Source organism: Triturus cristatus, chromosome 2_1, assembly GCF_964204655.1.
Source record: "Triturus cristatus chromosome 2_1, aTriCri1.1, whole genome shotgun sequence".
Lineage (NCBI taxonomy): Eukaryota > Metazoa > Chordata > Amphibia > Caudata > Salamandridae > Triturus > Triturus cristatus.
The window spans coordinates 824,888,301-824,908,752 of NC_140581.1; the positions used below are offsets into that span (position 1 = coordinate 824,888,301).

A 20,452-nucleotide genomic window follows, 5' to 3' on the forward strand; every position below is an offset into this window, starting at 1 on the left:
ATGTGATTGCAAAAGTGAATGTTATCTAAAAAACACTAGTGATGTGCAGCAGAACAAACAAGGTCTCAAAATACGCCAATAAAAGTGAAGAACAAGTATGTGGAAACATACCTAGCTGAGCGCACAATATAAAACTAAAAGGAATCCAACTTCGATGCTGAAAAAATGAATAAACAGTGTGAGAGAGAAAAAACTAGCATCGGAAATGAAGGAAATCGCATACCAACAATGGTTACCTTGTGTGTGGTGTAAGAATCTGTGCTCGCCTGGAGCGAAACACAGGTTCCCGTTGTAGCAACGGAAGAATGGTGGTGGAAAACAGCTGAAACAAAATCAACAAAAGTGGGTGAACCAATGTGCTATGAGCACAATGATGTGGTGGTAAACGCAAATCTAAAAACAGACACTCACCCCAATATAAAGGACGCGGGTGCCCAATGCTCAATTGTCAGGAACAACTTTGGTAGTCAGGTGACCGGTATCTGTAACGCAGATTACCATGGTAAGAAATGGAGAAGCGCTTAGGGATGGAAACGTGGTAGAGCTAGCTAAAGTAAATCATATACTCAATTTCTAGTTCAAATCTTTGTTGTGCCCCCTCCTTTTTTAAATATTCAGTTGGTCACCCACCTTCAACCTAGTTGACTATGCTCTCAGTTTTATCATTTAGTTTCTTTTGTAATTTTTTAATGAGTTTTTTTCCTGTGCTTGTGTTCTTTGTAAATTATATGTACTGGGACATATGTAGCACTCCTGCTATTGAATGAAGATGTGGGCAATCCATCGGACCATGTGCAATCAGCAGGAAGTAGACCAGGACGTCTGTACTCCAATTGGATTTTGTAAATCAGACAAAATGTGTAAATCAGCATGTGTGCATGTTAATGATTTGGGTTCTTTGAGACTCAATTCAGGGGCCTATGCTGCTTCTTCTGTGTCATGGTGTAAGGAAAGTTGGATACTCCCTCTGTGCAATCTGTAATGATGGGGAATACTAATACCACTAGTCCATGTCAAATGATGTTACAAAAGACTAAAGGAATAAATTGCTTCTCAGTGGTTCATGCAGATGTCAAATCTTCTCTGAATATATGAAAATTATTTACATTTATCATGTGTTATTATTGTCCTATATTTATAGTAATTCTCCAAAATGCCTTCAGCTTCCCTTGGATGCGAGTGATAGTGGCTTTGGTGGAAGAGAGGTGCACATCAGACAAAACATAGCTATCACTAGTGACTTTCACATACAAAATTCTAAATCAAAATTGAAAAGCCTTACTTTCTTTTTTCTTTTGCAGTTGTTACAGGAGCAGGAGATGGGATTGGAAGAGCATACTCATTTGAGGTAAGGTAAGAATATGGTGGCTGACTTGTTTTTGAGCTTCTATATGAAATATTGCAACTACCCTGATATAATATTATGGTTTTAAGAAATGACACAAAAACAACGAAATGAAAAAATATTGCATGACTAATAATCTCCTGACCATTCCGGCCCCCAACACACTCAGCTCTACCTCATTTTACCACATCATTAAATATCTCCATCCCAATTCTATACCCCCAACATTAACCTCTTGTAATACCCTGTGCTTTACCAAAATCATGTCTTTGTCCTTGATATCCTCTAATTCTTCACTCCGCTTCCAATAATCAATACCGCACTGTAAATCCCCAACTCAGAGCAATGGTCTCTGAACATGCCCTCACAAACAACACCTAAATGTCCACTTCTGTTTATGGCAAACCATTAAATCTCACAAATCATCGTTAGCTGCCTACTGACCTTTTCTCTTATAGTCTAGCTCACCCTTTCCATCCACTTCCTCATCCACATGACCATACATTTCCTTCCTGTGTCTCCATTCACAGTGTCTGGTGTCCTCACCAATCCCATGTCTACTTTCAAATACTCCCAGTTACAAGAGCCCCTCATTGTTTTCCCAAATTCACCTACTAACCTCTTAATTATTAAGTCACCTCTTTCATCGCATGCCGTGTTGGCATGAAGTCCATTGCAAGGCTTTGGAAATCTGTGCAGGCCGCTGTAGCAAGCTTTTTTGGCGGCTTAACTTATGTGAGAGTAGCTACCTCCTCATTCTCAAACTTTACAGTGACAGGTGGTGGTTGCTCTTTGATTATATGCTGTTCTCCATTTTCTTTATCCTTCTGATGTCCATCCTAGAGATCCCAGTTTACATCTACCCTCTTCCTGTTCCTTTTGAACTGTATCCTTCTGGATAGGCTGCACTGGCTTTCCCCATGAAAGGTACTTCTAGTACCCATTACCAGTGTAATTTGCCTCCATCCTATCTGAGAGATGCATTATGAATGTATGATGTGGGTGGGATGTGTGGTTTACGGGTTGACTAGTGATGGTGGAGTGCATTTTGACCTATAAACAGTTGAAACCATCCTGGGCAGCACCATGGTATCTTCAGGTGCAAATCTACACATGCACATCTTTGCAGTAGAAGATATAACAGAAAATATAGAATCCAACATGAAAATTGCCATGTTGTGGAATTTTATAGACGATGTTCTAGGAATGTGGATTTGCAATAAAGATACAATAATAGAATTTAAGGATTATTTGTTATCAGTACATCTTTGTGTCAAGTTTAACATTAAAGAAGAGTAATCCAGAACTCCATTATCTAGTCACTAGCTGGCAATAAATTGTACATGGATTTGTACATGCAACCCAGTCATATTAATAGCTTCCCATATGTATCATGCTTTCACCCTGAATATCTCACAGAGAACTTGATATGTGGCAAATTGTTAAGGGTTAAACTTATAGTTATGGGTCAACGAAAGTATGTGCAACTCATAAAAACCCATGGAATGGGCACGGAAAAAGTACAACAGGTAAAGCAAGACACACTGGAAATCAACCTAGCGCAAGCAATGAATGGCTTACATTGATAGTCAACAAGCTGATATAATTAAGGTAGTTAATAAACACTAAAACGTATATTTGAAATGATCCAAAGTACAGAGTATATACAACTAAAACCATTGAGAGTGTACACAAGTAAAAGAAACCTCAAATATATATTAATCACACCTGGAACAAGATTGTTTTATGAATCACGGTTAGCAACCATATGCACTGGACCTAGGGGTGGGCGGAATTTGCGGAATTGCGTTACGCAAATCTCCGCGAAACGGTAAAAAATCTCCGCGAACACGCAGAAATTCCGCGAACACGCGGAATTGCTTGCTCGCGATGCTTTTTTCCTGTTCGCAATTGCTGTTTGCGTGCTCGAGGAGAAATATCTCGCGAACATGCATTTTGAGAACGCGAACAAGCAAAAATTTTGCGAAATCGCGGAAAGCAGACTTTTGAGTAATTTCGCGTTCTCCGCGGAACGCGAAATTACACAAATTCCGCAAATTCCGCGAGCGGAACGGAATTTGCCGCCCAGGCCTAACTGGACCATGTTTGTGCTTAGGAGACTTAAACTTTAATAACATCTTGAAGGAACCAATGACGAAACATTTACAGAAAAATATGGGTAAAGTGTTATTGGTGGACTCCCTCTGTCCCTATATAATAATCAGAAATCATCAGTATCTATTTTCACAGTCATTTATATTTAGCTCAACTGTTAAGCATTTAAGAAAACTGGTAACCCACACGGTTTCTAAACAAGAAGTTGCACACATTCCAAACTAACAACAATATAGCTGTTTGCACGCTGATTAGAAAAGTTAACATTCTATTCAGAAATTGTTTATTTTTTACAAGAGACACTATTTTCAATTCCCCTTTTTCATTAGACTTCCAGCCAACACGTTTCTTTATTCGAGTCAATCTCCCTAAGACTCTCTCATGGCTACATATTTCTCAGGGCTCCACATTGTACAGCATTTTAGACATATATCATTCTATAAGCCTTGAAGGTATGCACCAATTAAAAAGATACCCACTGAACCGAATGACAGAAGTTGTCATGCACAATAAATGCATTAAAATGTTCAACACCCAGACCAAAATCACTAACAGCTGTGTAAATGAACCCGAGGGTTACTGACATAAATAGGAACCGAAGCACAAGTGAACTGAACTGGAAACAGACAGAAGAACAAGCACCTCAGAATATCGTCGGCATATGCAGGCTCCTTCGCTGTGTTTTTGTTGAAGGAAATCCAGGTATAGAGGGGTTAGTTCGGATCTTATGGAGTAGGGTCTCTAGGGTCAGAATGAAAAGGGACGGGATAGGGGGCAAACCCTTGCCTAGTGCCGCTTTCCAAATTAAAAGCTAGGGACAATAGGCCGCCTGATCTCACTTTGACAGAGGAGCTACTGTATAGGGCCATGACCATCTTGGTGAAGGCCTTGCATAGGTTATACCTCAGTATGGTCTTCCAGAGGAACGCAGGTTGCCAGATAATAAACAAAAAGTACAAAAACAATGAATAAATATAACTGGTAAATGAAAAGAACCCATACCCAGAACCCCTCCCCGACCTCCCCCCATTCACCCTACACACCTTGGACATTGAGCATGAAGGAGACAAGAGCAGGATGAGGCCTGCCACAGCGAGCACCAAACCAGGAGATTAAGTCGTGGATCCGCTGACAAGAAATGCATTGCACCAATATAGGTCATAGTCACTAACAATAGTGGCAGGGCCACAGGTGTGCTGTGTGTTCATGACTTGATAAAGGTATCATATCTGTGAGCTTATGGTGGTTGGAGCATGTGCAAGAGTGTGTGTGTGTGTTCGTACCCCAAACAAATACACTTAGATGAGGATAGACAAATAATTTGGATTAATGGGCCCCCAGGATTTACATAGTTGTCCTTTGAAAAAAGTGAGAACTGGTGATGGCCTGTGGCCAGGAATGTGAGGTAGAGAGTCTAATGTTGGGCTAAGGTCGGTACAATGCAGGATCCACGTGCAGGGAATCTGATTGTAAGTTATGACTGGGGCGGCCAGAACTAGTGTCACTAAGAGTGTTGAAACACATCAGAACATTGAAAACAGTGAGCAACACTGAGCAACTTGTGTGCAGGCATAGTAATGAATTGAAACAGTGAAAGTCCCTATGAAGGGTACAGAACCACTAAGAGTATAAAGGACACTTTGTTGTGTCAACTGGAAGCACAGCAATTTCAAACAGGCAGGAGTGTAGTAATGGATACAGCCAAGGTTGGCGGCAACCTTTATGTTTCATAACTTGGGCTTGACGGAGGGTGTTGGACGTCTATTGAGATGCCATCTCTTTCATCTAGAAAGGTTTCTAGTTCTCTGATGTTGCAGAAAATATGGTGTCTCCCTCCGCCTGGATTCTGATTTTCCCTGGACCGATGAAAGAAAACTGTAAATTCGAGTTCTTAAGCCTGGGTCTAGGTGCAAGGAAGCCCTTTCTGATCTCAATCATAGGTTTGGAATAATCTTCCAGAGATGAAGATTATTTGGCCTTTGCACAATATATGGCTGTTCGTACGCATATAACTGAGGATAAATTCTGTGTGCTGATATTGTAGGGGATGGCAAACAATCTGGAGTTTGATGTTTTTATTACGAACGATGGATCACGATGTGCTTTCTCGATCACAAACTCCCTCTTGAAGGAAAGTCCTGTTTGTGGATTCCATCTCTCCAGAAACGTGATGCAAAAGTCCAATGAGTCCTCCGAACCCTCGGGCAAGCAAAAAATGTGCAGGTTCCCCATGTGGTCTCTATCTTCCAACTCGGCCACATCTCTCTGAAAAAGTCTGCATGTCTCTAAATAAAATGGTTGTTTTGTCTTCCAGGGAGCCTATTCGAGCTTCCGCAGCTCTGGAGTTAATAGTGTTGATGTCAGACCTGATAGCACAAAGTTATTAAGACCTCAGATCCAAGTTAATTTTGGTGGATTTAGCCAGGTTGTGCACTACTGCTTTTTTTTAAAATTAAGAATCATGTCCACGGAATTGTTTTTTTCAGTCTTGCCTTTAATGGGTGAGTCAGGGAGTGGCGGTTCCACCTTGGTGCGTTTGTTATTTGGTTTGGACTCTTTATCTGTCATGGTTTTGCCAGCAGGGAGACGGTGCGAGGTGCACGCCAGATTTGCACAATATAGATATTAGGGTCAGTGACACCAGGACTTCGTTCTGTTCTATGTAACAACATGAGTGGCCATATGGCATGGTGATGACCCGACTCTGAAAGCCCAAAAGTGAGGAAGGCTCCTTGAGTGAGCAACTAGTATGGAGTACCACCCTAGCCGAATAATAGAGACTCAAAGCACAGGCATATGCAGGGATTCAAGCACATGGGGCAGACACACACTTTATGAAGATGGGACTACTGTCAGCCTGGCATAACCAGGTCCAAAGGGGGATACAGGGTTCCTCAGGAAATAAGTTTGAGCCATGGAAGTACAGACCAGTAGAGTTCTGGTCAGAGGCACTCAGTAGGTTGTGCTCAGTTGGTTGTTAGATTAAGATCAATTGGGTTAACAGCTGCCCAGGAGCTCAGTGAGCGTTAGAGAATATCAAGCTCATCCCCCGAGCAGATCTTCACATTAGGATATCCTTCACTGCCGCTCTTTCACTTTTCAATAGCAATTTTGGTGTCTTCCTTGTTATAAGCATGGAGTTGTCTAGATCATTCCTTTCACTTGGCTATAGCAAACTGCAGATAATTTGTGTGATCAGCGTGAGAAATTTGCTAGTGATCTGTGGTTGCCTCGGGCTGACGGCCAGGTGGGGCCAATCTGTGAAAACTGCAAGGAAATCACATAGAAAACAGTACTATCAGAGAATAATAAAACTATCAGAACAAAGGGAAGAATTACAAAAAAATGAAAAATGTAGAGACCTACACACAAATCCATTCCATGTACACACCTCCAGAAGTACTAAAATAGTGTGGAAAGAAAATTTGCAGCACACTTATACACACACACACACATACACCCACACAAAACATAAGTGAACTACACATAGTTCAAAAATCGATTACCATTGAAGGCATCTGTCAGTGCAGTGCGCAACATGAACTGATCACATTCATACTGGCCTCATAAAATGACAGGCCTCAGCCAAATCAAATTTTTGGACCACGTTGGTAGATCTGTTTGTTGCCCGACCCGTCGTTTTGAGGTAGAATTAATTGAGGAGCAAAAAGAGGATCTATAGCCAGAGGATCAGTATGTCTAATGTGTCCATTGAAGCAGCACTGGAAAGATACCGCTTCCCTCAAGATGTGGTTCTAGACGTGCTTGCAGGATAGGAGCAGGAGGTAACTTTACCAGCAGCGGCTGCTGCCTGAGTGAGTTGGGGTCCTGCCTGAGTGAGTTGGGGCCCCGCCCGCCCACCCACTTGGTGGTCCTTTCACTTTATGTATTTTGCCATAAATAAATTTAGATATTGCAAATGTACCTCATGTCTGACTGCTTTGCTTTGAGACAGAGATAGGCAGTGAGTCACTTTTAGTAGCTGCACTGCATGTCTGAGTTGGTGCCTGATGATGCGAGGTAGCGTAAGTAGGGGTTATGTAAGGGCTTACAGCCCTAGTGTTGCCTCGGATCACAGGTGATGGTGCTCCCCACTCTCCTCCTCTTTCTTGCAGCGCTGGGTGGGGGTTGCGGCTGAGTTTTTTGCTTATGCCGGTTTCGGCCGATTTTGTTACAGGGGGCCGATATTGCCGGCCCTGGTAACAAAAAGGCCAACCAGGGGCCCAAAATTAGCCGCCACCTTGGTTGCCCACAGGGGAAATGCCTGGTGCCTGCTCCGGCCACTCTGGCCCTGATCTTATCCCATTTTGTCATGGGGCAGTTATGGTTAAAAGGTCAGTTTATAACATTTTAGGGTACTTATGAGGGTTTGGTAGTGGCAAAATAGTTGGGATTAAGAATCATAGTTAACCACACCCCACCAAATGGAAAGGAAAGAGTAAAGCAAAGTGCAAAATACTGCTACTCCTTGTTCTCTGATCCCAGGTTGTATCCACTTGTTTTTCTCCCATGAACATTGTTTCTAGTTTTGTGACTTTTGTTTGGTAAAACAATCTGTGTTTTTTCTTCTACTTCAAGTGAGTTTTTAGAAAGGAGGCCAGCGGATGTTGCATTTGAAAGGTGGACACTGTTTGTGTTCACGCTAAGAATTATTCGGCTATGGATATATTGTATTGAGAGTTGTCACATTGTTTTATGTCCTTGGAACACTGTTTTCAGCCCTGGGGTTTCCTTTAAAAAATAATTGCTATGACGAGTCTTAGAAGAACGGGTAGACCATATATTATGTTTTAAAAACAAAGGCCTCTGAAAGTACAGAGCGGTGCAAACAAACAGTACATGGTTAATATCCTGTATAACATTGCTACGAAGATCTTATACTCCATCCTTTACCTGCGTCTTTGACCAATTAGCAGTTCTACATTGCACAGCAGTGGTGGTGCGTCCATTGGGGTGCTGGGGCATTGCCCCACTAATGCCGCATGGCCACATTCTTCCTCGTTACACTTACTGACTACTCAAATTCAGGGCGGCCGGCTGCCGGGCCACGCCCGAGGCAGTCAGGACGCTGAAGAGGGTGGGGTAGTGCTGCAGGGTGGGTTCGACTGACAACCTAAGGGTGCGGTAGTAGCCCAGCTGCAGCATCAATAGTGCACATGTTCGGTTTTGGGCTGGTCATTTTTCCGACCAACCCTAACATGCGCACTAGCCTGTGCACATTAGGAGAGCGAGGGTTGCTTCATGCCGCAGCCCCCGGTCTCCTAATGGGCGGGGGAACTATCCCTGCTCAAGCCTATCCTGGCGCTGGTGGAGCAGCATCTGGATTGGCTGAGAGGCACGCGTTCACCACATAGTCCTTAGGCACTGGGTCCCACGCGTGGGTGGCACTATGGTGAAACTATGACCAAGCACTGTGGCTTATGTGAAGCCATGCAGACAGTGATTGGCCATTTGTATGTGATGATGACGACTGTGACGTAGTCGCAGTAGACTGCGCCACACACAACTGGTGTTCAGTGCAGTGCCTACTGGCTAGTGGCTGCTCGTGCTTGGGTCACCTCTCTCAGCCTTGGTTGATTGATTTCAGCGAACAAACTGAAGATCATCTAGACTAGTAAGTCAGTCAGTTCTAGTGCCTGGAGTTACGAGTTTAACAAGCAATTGAACATTACTTTCCAATAAAATATATTTGTACAGCAATAGAAAACAGGGGAACTGTGCTTGTATTCACGGTGTGACTGACTAAACGGTTAAGTTTCTCAAGCTAATTAGAAGCCACGTACAAGCTAGTAAAAGAATAAGAATGTTAAAGGCTTCCGGGTTAAATTTATATATAGACACACCTACAAAGGAAAATACTATAGCTGTAGTGTGTACTGCTTTTTAGGTTACGGGGCGACCCGCAAGTTTGAACGTGGCTGCTATGTTTATTTTCCGTTTTACTGGTGGGCTATTAATTTATGTATATGTCGATGCCATAGCATATAGTTAGCCCCCACTATTAGGTTGATTGAGTGAGATATAAAATTAGCAGGCCGCAGGGGTGGTCAATCACAGCTCCCAAAAAAAATACACACGCGTGTCACGCACCTCCCCGAGTGAAATCAGTAGCCGCTCTCAGAAGTTCAGGCTGGAGTCTTGTCAGAACTCAGTCCCTGAGTGAAACCCTAGTCAACAGGCTGTGATCCTTCCTCGTGCCCTCACACTATTGCCCAATCTGTTCTGCTGGCACAGGCACTGTGCAAGCAAGCTTAGAAATGAGATCAAACTTTGCTTCAGCCAGCCCTCTCCATGGGAGTACAATAAATAACACTTCAGTGTCAGTACACATGTCCCCATGTATATTTATATTGTCTCTCACCATCGAATTAATCCTGTGACGCTTGCTGTAATTATCATACAGGTCTAGGCCAGCATGCATTGCAGGTCAGAAGCTCTATTTCATGTCGACAGGCACCCGCCCGCATCAGGGTATGTCTATAAATGAATTTGGCCCTAAGCCAAAGGGTTTTTATATAGCGTGAACTAAACCAGAACGTATTGGAGTGCTGCCTTTAGTATGAACACCAGTCATTACATAACGATATACATACATTTTTGATCAGGCTGGCAAAGGGAATGGTATTTCTTGAGGTGTAGGGGTGACATGGGTTGTTAGTGTTACACATGTGGATTCTTAAATGGACTAGGCAACAATCGGGGGTTACAGTGCAGGGTAAGTTACGGGTTATGGTCTGTCTTTCTGTTGGGACAGGCACGGGGATCAAAAAAGAAAAGGAATTTTAATAAGGAGCCTTAAACAGCAACACCCAAATCAAAACTGCAATTTTTAATAGAATGACTGTGTGGTTCATGATGTTAATATAGTGTGGTTCATGAAGTTATTATAGTTCAATAAATTGAGCATGATGACACAGCAATAGGATAATAACACCACATTTGCAATTGTAGTCTCAATCCCTGAAATGGCCATGACACACACAGTGAGCATGCACCATTGATCTATGTAATGGGCGTATTAAAAAAAAATGTAAACACAGTGTTGAGTTATAATAGACGATGTGTAAATTGGTGGAAAAAAGTGGGAGTTTCTAAAATGGAAACTGCCATGTGACATATTTTCTTCCATGGGGGATAATGCAATGTAACTAATATGACATCAATGTGGTGCTGAGTTGCAAGGAGATCAGCATCCTAGCATGCGAAGTGTGGAGGCAGTGTAATAGAAGAGTGTTAGACCTGGCACCTTGGCGTGGGTCTCCCTTCCATTTTTTGCTGTTGCCTCATGTGTTTTTGCTGGTGTTAGATACTGAGGGCACTGTGCCACTGCTGTCCAGTGCCACAGTGCAAGTTCTCCCTATTGTAAATTGATGTATGAATTTGTGATTCCATGATTGGTTGGTTTGGTTTACCTGTCAGACCCTAGTACAGTGCAGCAGGAGTGCCCAGGGCTTGTAAATCCAAATGCTGCTGGTGGGCTTGCAGCACTGGTTGTGCCACCCACAGAAGCAGCCTGTAAAAGTGTGTCTAAGGTCTGCCATTGCAGAGCCTGCATGCAGTCTGGCACTGTCATGCTGACTGGGCAAATGCACCCACTTGCCAGTCCCTAAACCTTCCCTTTTCTTCATATCAGACACCCCTGTGGTAGGCCCAAGGGCAGAGTGCATTGTAAGGATAAGGTAGGACATGCACTGGTGTGTGTGGCATGTTCTAATAGTGAATTACAGCCGTTTTCATTTTTCACTATTGCAAAAGCTACCTGTTCTCCGTAGGCCAGAGTGGGCAGTTTGGTTATTACATCTTATAATCCTAACTGACTCAGGGAACCTGGTAGAAAATCAAATTTAGTATGCCTGAACTCAGAATGATAAAATACATCTTTTAGTGAAGTTGGTTTAAACATTCTGTGTTTGAAAATGCCACTTTTAGAAAGTAGGCATTTTCTTGTCTAACCATTTAAACCTGCCTCTGCTAGGATGTGTATTCCTTGTCTGGAGTTTGAGTGACAGGGTTGGGGAATTCCAGGAGACACGGTGAGGCAGCCCAGTGGTGAATAGAGAGATCTGCTTCTAGATGGGAGGGATGAGTTGCACCTGGGACCTGAATAGGGCTGGGCCTTCCCTCCACAATGCTGGCTCCACCTCCTGTGGTGCGTCTGATGTCTCTGCCCTGCACTCTGAAAGGAAAGATGGAGTCATGTAAACAAACTGCTCCAGGACTGACCAGAACTGGTTTGGACTAGTCAAAGGCCCCTCTGCCCTCAGAGGACAAAAGATTTTGGGGTATAAGTAGTGGGACCCTGATCCCAAGAATTTAGATCACTTTTGGAACAAGAAGAAACCTTTACTGAGGAGCAGAACCTGAAGAAACTGAGGAGAGACTATCCCTAAGCTGAAGTGCTGCTTGGGGGATTGCCCTGCAGTGGTTTGCCTGACTGCAAAGGAAGGAGAAGAGACTTTGTGTGCTTATTTCAACTTGTAAGGATCTCCAAGGGCTTGAGAGAAGAGCTTCCCTCCTGCTGAAGTCTCAGGGACAACAGACTTCAACCACCAGCTCCCCAAGAGTTCTTTGGAAGTGCCTGCTGCTGTTTTGGGCCTTCTGAGGGACTGCGTGTCGCAAGGAGCTGGAAGCGCAACTCAAGAGGAAGAAGCGTGTCGCCGTCGCTGCTGCTGCCGTCGCGTCTTGGATGTCGTCACTGTAGCTGTCGTATTGCACCGCATCGAGAGAAGCGTCTCGCAACGCCAAAGAAGCGTGTTGCCTTCGCAGCCGCTGGGGCTGTCGCATCGCACCGCATCACGAGAAGTGTCTCGCATCGAGGAAGAAGCGTGTCGCCATCGCTGCTGCTGCCGCCACATCTTGGATGTTGCCGCTGTAGCTGTCGTATTGTACCGCATCAAGAAAAGCGCCTCGCATCCACGGAGAAGCGTGCTGCCGTCGGAGCTGCTGTCGGAGCATCACGAAACAAGGGTGTTGCCGCTGCAGTTGTCGCATCGAGCGGAAGCGTCTCGCAACGTCGGAGAAGAGTGTCGCAGCCAAAGCTGCTGTCATCGTATTACTGGACAAGGGTGTCGCCGCTGCAGCTGACAGATCGAGCCGAGATCTCACGCAACATCGGAGAAGCGTGCCGCCTCAAGAAGATCTTCACGTCTTTGCACCAAACTTTAATTGCATCAACATCGTTGCAACACTTTCGTTGCCCTGCGTGTCGCATCTAAAGGTACATTGACTTAAAGTGTCGCATTTAAGAACTAAAGAGACTTAAGCTAAATTCTACCATTTTAAAGTAACAGTATGGTGGATTTTTGTCGTTTATGGTCTTGTGGTGAATCTATATTAAGAATACTTATTTTTGATATAAAACCTGTGTGGTGTCCATCTGTAGTGTTGTCACTTGATTACAGTATGTGTTCACAAATGCTTTACACACTGCCTCTGAGATAAGCCGGTCTGCTCATGCCAACCTACCAAGGGGGTGAGCAGGGGTTATTTTAGGAGTGTACCCCCTTACCCTGACTAGAGGCAAGGGTCCCTATTTGTCACAAGTGCATACCTGTGCCAACTAGAGACCCCCAAATCTAACAAAGAGGGATTGTTGTTAAATCACAGAGGTATGCCCGGCCAGGCTGCTGGCCTCCATTGCTGAGACAGTCAATCTCGAGGTAAATTCGCTTGTCAATTTGTCCCTCACAGAGGCGGAAGTTCCACGGGAATGGAAACAAGCTAAAATTATCCCGTTGTTAAAAAAGCCCTCCCTTGACTCTGATAATCCTGCCAACTATCGCCCGATTTCGCTTCTTCCCTGCTTGGCAAAAATTTGCGAAAAAGTAGTCAACAGGCAGCTCACCGCTTTTGTTTTGAAATCAGGGCTTCTTCATCCGGCTCAATCGGGTTTTAGAGCCGCACACAGCACGGAGTCTGCTTTGGTTGAGGTCTCTGAGGCGATTCGCGAGTGTCTGGATGGAGGTGGAAGTGCAGCCCTTATCCTTTTAGATCTGTCGGCTGCATTCGACACCGTGCCGCATGTGATGCTACTGTCGCGGTTGGCCGATATTGGCATTACTGGTCACGCCTGGAAGTGGCTGAAATCCTTTCTCTCTCTACGGTCCCAACAGGTCTGGCTCCCGCCTTTTGCGTCTCCCCCTCAGCCTGTTACTACTGGTGTGCCTCAGGGATCTTCATTAAGTCCCCTGCTTTTTAATATCTATGTCACACCTCTAGTTCAACTGGCTGAGGAATGTGGGGCTAAAGTTGTGGCCTACGCCGACGACACTCAGCTCCTATTCACATGGGGTAAATCTGATATCTCCACTGCCAGAGTACAAGGCTGTTTGTCAGCAGTTTTTCACTGGCTATCCGGCGCCCAACTGAAGTGCAATGAGGATAAGACGGAAATTTTACTTTACGGCAAATTTCCTCCAGATTTCAGAGACTCTCTCTGGCCCTCTGCCTATCCTTCTCCTTCCTGCACGGGGCTCCCTGCAAAGAACTTGGGGGTCTGGTTTGACGAGCAGCTGTCCTTTCAGACTCAGATTAAAAAACTTACTGGCTGCTGTTTCGGTATTCTCAGATCCCTGCGAAAGTTCTTGCCTTTACTTCCAAAATCTGCTAAGGAAACAGTGGTCAGGGCTCTGATTCTATCCCGCCTTGATTATGCTAACGGTCTTTACGTTGGCCTTCCTGATTATCTACTTAAAAGATTACAGATTATCCAAAATGCAGCAGCCCGGCTGGTGGTAAATCTGCCCATCAGAAACTGCATCACGCCTACGCTCCACCTGCTGCATTGGCTGCCAGTCAAGAAACGCGTTGTATTCAAGGCTCTGATTCTCGCTCATTGTGCTCTATATGATGGCGGGCCTCTCTATCTTAGGAAGCGTTTCTCTTTCTACAGACCAACCAGGCTTTTGAGATCATCATCCCAGCTCCTTGCGAAGACTCCACGCGTTCGTCTTCATCGCATGGGGGGCAGATCTCTTTCTTCCAAGGCCGCTTTGCTGTGGAATGCGCTGCCTTTATCCTTGCGTGCTACTCAGGATTCACTGCTGTTCAGGAAACACCTGAAAACTTTCCTGTTTTAACTACCTCTGTGTCTCTTTCCTCTGAGCTCGCGCCGGGACACTCCCAGGAGTAGCTGTGCGCGTTACAAACTACAATAACATAACATAACATAACATATTCCAATACAGGTAGTCCAGTCGAAGGCATAAGCTGAGACGCATAGGTGTCCTGTTCTTGGTTGGTGCATATTCATGAATTAATAAGGAAGACTTATCTCATTTGCTGTGTTCGGCGTCTCAAAGCATTTCAGAAGTTCGCTGCTATTAAAGACAGATGTGCTGATTTTGTCTACAAAAAGTGAACAATTTGTTAATTTTAACATTTCTTGAACAGTTTGTGGCCATTTTTTGAATGTTGCTCGTTTGTGACCTGCTCAGTTGTTTCTTATCTGCTGTACAGATTTTGGAGTCACTGAAATTAATAGTGTATAACGTATTATGCCTAAATTCAATCTGTTTAATGTTCACATTATGGTTGGTTGCTCTCAATGAGACGTACAGTGCCTTGTAGGGTGCCCTACTTCCTGTTAATGTTTATTGCTTGCTGTCTCAACATGTTCAGTCCAATAAATCACAGTAGCTTGTATTTCCTCAATATAAGTAATTTCTAAAGATATCTATAAATAAAGAAATATGTGAGGTACTCAGCATTGTTATTTATCTCAAAGTCTTTAATGCTTTAATGAAGATCTGTGGTTATATTGATAAGCAGCAACCTACATTATATTATCATACAAAATCTCTATATTGATGTAATTGCTAAACTTTCCCAATTGCTTTAACATTCTTGCTTTCTGAAATACCCTTGAAAATGCACCATTTGGCCGCTCTTTTTTCAAAATTTCCTCGGGGGGAAACCCCCCGAACCCCTGTTGATATGTTCAGGTTTGACCACTATGCTCGCTCGACACAGTGCACCGCATGCAACTTTTACGCCCTACCACTTGTAAATGTCACCAGCCGCCACTGTTGCACACGGAGAGTGTTCAATGGTAACATTATGAAGGAACACCAAATTCCAGGATTAATGTTCCAGGATTGATATTTTTGTGGTGTCTTCACAGTGCATGATACAATTGTTGCATCACATGTATCCTTATTAACACAAAATTCTGATCCAAAGTTATACTTAAACAGACCAAAAGACTGCTTTAAAAAAGTTTTAGCTGCCAAGCTGACCATGTACCATGAGTCTCCTGATTTAAGTTAAACAGCTGTAAAGCATAAATACATTTAGTATAAAAAATCTCATGTTTCTTGAAACAATTCAAACGTTTCTGTATGCAAAAAGCACCTTAACCTTAATCCATTTCCTTTACTTGTCAGCATCCGAAACCCCCTTGTACAACCACTGCCACGCCTTGCACATAAGCACTAACCAACCAACATCCTAACATTATTGCTTGTACTGCCGCAAGTGTATTCAAATTACATAATATCCTTAAAACTTTATTTTCTATTTTGTGTAAAAATCCCGTTTTAGAATATCAAAAGTTTATACAGCAGGGTTGAAGGGACTTTTGCTCTATGAACAGATAATAAGTGTGAAAAATGCCTATGTATCACAGCATTATAAAAAGCTCTTCGTCCATTGGCTTGCTTTCATTCAAGGTTCCAGAGTAAATTTTCCCAAGATGGACATAGGATTTCACCACTTCTAGCTTATCTTTACCAAGATGTCAATAATACTTATAATGTTTCCCTGATCTGTATCTCTTCTCTTAAAAGTAATAATTTTGCTTTAGGAAACACTATGGGGTTTATTTACTAAGATTTAATGCCATGTTTGTATCACAAAAGTGACGCAAAAACAACGCTAAATCTTTTTCTACTAATTTACTTTCCAGTGCTAAACTTGTTTAGTGCTGAAAAACATTCGGAAGTAGTGCAAAGTAGCATGTGTCGCTGCTTTGCATTACTTTGCACCAAGGGCGTACCCTGGGTGGTGCACAGGCGTTCCCGTGCAACCACCCCTGGTTTCTGATGCTGTGTCTTATTTATTAAAAAAGTTAGACAGGATTCAGCATGAGAAAACAGCACCCATTTCAAATAGGTGTTATGAAGGTGAAATTATTTCATTTCTCCTTTCTTTTCCGACTTTGAATGTGTGCTGCACTGTCCAGCATACAAACAGTGGAAAAAGGTTTCAGGTAAGTCTAAGCATGTAATTCTGTACTGGAACGGTTCACTTCCAATAAATAACCTATGCTAGACTCACAGACACCCTTGCTCTATGGTGCTAAGGTATGTCTATGGCGCACAGCACTAGGGAGAGGGGAGGAGAGTGCCATATAATTCTGAAAATATGACGATCTCCTGCTGTCTCCTTCTCATGCAGTGGAGCACTGTATTTGCAGCTTCAGCACTGTGCTCTGTGAGAATCTACTAAACCTGCCCCTCATTTTCAAGAAATTGGAGTCAGCAAATTGGTGGAAATGTAATTAACGGATATTGAGGCCCGGGAAAGAGGGCGGTTAAATAAAAAATAACAATATTATCAGATTATAGTAAACACGATAGATGATAATTATCTATACTCTGTTGATCTCCCTTACTACCAATGAAAAAATGGAACAGATTGGAAAAGTATAAGGAAACAAATATAGGGGCTAAAAGAAATCCCTGCTTAAGACCATTATTTGTCTGGCTTTTAGAAGATAATCTCTAGTCCTCACTTAAAAAACGTGAGCCTAGGTTGAGCAAAGCAATGCAATAATCAATTGTAGCAGGTTGCCCAGAATAACTAGCTTGTGCAATTTTTTTCACAGCATTGGTCGATCCACTCGGTTTATCGCTGTGGAAAATATATAAATGCGGCATAGACTGGTAGTCCTCGAATTATGACATAGTTTTCCAAATCAGTTGAATCACTGGAATATTATCCAGAGTACAGTCATTTTTCATTAATTCTGCTTTTTGCGATGGGATTACCTTTTCCTCCACCTAAATGTGGAGATGTTCCAGCTTTGTGCGAAAATCTTCCCAACCTAATCTAAAAGTGCTATTTGTCTAAAATTATTGGGCTGATTACGTGAACCATTTTCATAAAATGGTAATATAACACTCCATGACCATAATGAAGGAATATTACATTGTTGATAACAGTATTCGAATGCTGGGGTTAGGAAGATAGACTACATTATAGCTTTTTTATTACTGATTTAGGTATTTCTTCCAATCCTATCGCACTGGAAAATCTCTTATTCCAAATGAAATTTAAAACATTTTTTCTTGTAGGGGGGCCATATTTCAACAGGGAAATTGGAGATACCACTGTACGCAAACAAGTCAATTCTTCTACATGATTAGGGGCATTGAGCTCAGTTATATAATTTATCCATGAGTCATACCTGATTGGATTTTGGCCCAATCGAACTCTACTCCCAAGGAACTCAGAAATAATCCCCCTGACTTTTGTGCAGCAATTATGGAAGTTGTATTATCCTTGTCTGCAAATTGCTTCATACACAGTTAAGGAATTTGGATGATATAATGGTTCACAGTAGTACTATCCCTGGGGATTACATCCAATGCATTTTCCAGTTTAATACTTTTGTTAGGCCTCCACTGAGTTCTTCCATTGGACTTGTTAAACCTCAAAGATTCTTCTTTATAGTTACAAAACTGTACACCTATCATTGGCAAGTCTAACCAAAATTAAAGTATTTTGTGCTGGCTAAGGGATTTTTCGATTATATTCAAATTGGAAATAAGACACAAATCAAATAGAAAATAATCAATGATAGAGCAACCATTCTTTGACAGTTGTCATAGTCAATTTGGCCATTCACAATCAAACATTCACATTCTCTTCAGAAATCAAAGAGGATTAATCCTCTTTTATAAGGCTTTATATTTTTTCAAGGAACATAGCAAGGGAATTTTTAGGGCTTCATCACAAATCAGAATGGCAAAAACCTCTAGCGCATGATTAGACACAATCTCCTACTAATAGAATCCGGCCACATTCCTCCTGTTCCATAGTCTCATAAATTAAAGAAAATAAAGCTTTAATCAAAGGGGTACAGGAGCATTCCAGGGGTATATACATATATATATTAAAGAAAAATAAAGGCAGGTGTTCCAATAATCAGCTGTTGTGTGCCCTTCTTGCCAGTGATCAAGGACGACCCAGTCCGAAACATGTTTGGCGCTTAATTCTGATGAAGGTTGGGGCTGGTCTCACTGCCATCTGCATGATGGAGGACTAACTCTCTGGGTGCGGTGTTTCTACAGAGGGCAACCTTGTGTGATGTATATATATATATATTCACTGAAAAAACCATAGGTTTCACACACGTTATAGTTAGGAATTAGCATTTAAAAAACCTTAGAAATTCAGTGAAAAAACCATAGGTTTCACACATGTTATAGTTAGCTGGACATTTTACTCGTAAAAAACCAATGAAATTGCCCCGTTATAGTTAGTTCAGCTAACTATAACTCACGCGCCCGCAATGCACTGCTGATGACGTCACATATTACATCACTCATGACATGGTCAGTGACATCACTGATGACATCACTGATGACATCTCAAATGACATCACTGATGACATCATCCTTGTGATAGAGTGGCAGACCTCCTCTCACCTTAATATAAGCTTTGATACACACATTCAAAAATAGAGACTAAAATTTTCAAAACAATGGACATACCAATACCAGTTACAACAACCTCTTCAGTAATTCTAAGATCCACATACACATCCACTCATTCACCAACAGTCCTATACAGTCACTCATACATGTACTCACTCATCATATGTACTCATACACCTATACATCCTGTTACATAATGCCACTCATCCATAGAGTTACTCACACACATAGTCACTCATGCTAATAAAGAATCAAACATACATTCACCTGCATATACAGTTATACACACACCACCACACTTACTTCTACGGAAACTTACACATACTTAGTCTTTTAAACAATCACTTATAGAAACACATACTTATTCATACAGGAACTCTTTCAATCTGTCCCTCTCACATATACTCACATATATACACCAATAGTCACATATACTAGTTTAAAACATATGTAGTTACTCCTGAAGACACTATTGGGACAGTCATTCACTCACTAACACACCCATACACACACTCATCCACCCATACAGTCCTGCACACATGCTGTCTTCAACACATACAAACAGTGAGTCACTCATTCATGCACCTATGCACTACGTAATACTCCCCACCGAACCATACAGACACTCAGACTGATACTCAAAAAAACAACTACTAACCTATATAGACACCCATGTAGCTACTCACCAACCCATGCAGCCACTTATACACAAAGTGAGAGATACACTTAATCAGTCAGTTACACAATCAATTTTTTAAAAACAAATCATCCATTTAGACACTTATATACCCATTTATTCTTCCATCGACCTTGAGATATACATATATAAAACATATTTAATTTTCAGAAAAACACACATTCACTGGATGATGTCATCAGTGAGGTCATCAGTGATGTCATTTGAGATGTCATCAGTGATGTCATGAGTGATGTCACTGACCATGTCATGAGTGATGTAATATGTGACGTCATCAGCAGTGCATTGCGGGCGCGTGAGTTATAGTTAGCTGAACTAACTATAACGGGGCAATTTCATTGGTTTTTTACGAGTAAAATGTCCAGCTAACTATAACATGTGTGAAACCTATGGTTTTTTCACTGAATTTCTAAGGTTTTTTAAATGCTAATTCCTAACTATAACGTGTGTGAAACCTATGGTTTTTTCAGTGAATTTCTAAGGTTTTTTAAATGCTAATTCCTAACTATAACGTGTGTGAAACCCATGGTTTTTTCAGTGAATTTGCAAGGTTTTTTAAATGCTAATTCCTAACTATAACGTGTGTGTAACCCATGGTTTTTTCAGTGAATTTGCAAGGTTTTTTAAATGCTAATT

The 20,452-nt window shown here is 42.3% G+C and overlaps 1 protein-coding gene across 2 annotated transcripts in view; it reads left to right on the forward strand.

Moving 5' to 3' along the window:
- HSD17B3 (hydroxysteroid 17-beta dehydrogenase 3) overlaps positions 1-20,452 on the forward strand; it is a 1,137,655-nt gene that overhangs the window by 324,399 nt on the left and 792,804 nt on the right. For both annotated transcript variants that reach the window (XM_085632890.1, XM_085632892.1), the window contains exon 2: positions 1,302-1,348. In XM_085632890.1, coding sequence (XP_085489016.1) covers positions 1,302-1,348 — 47 coding nt within the window. The remainder of the gene's footprint in view (positions 1-1,301; positions 1,349-20,452) is intronic.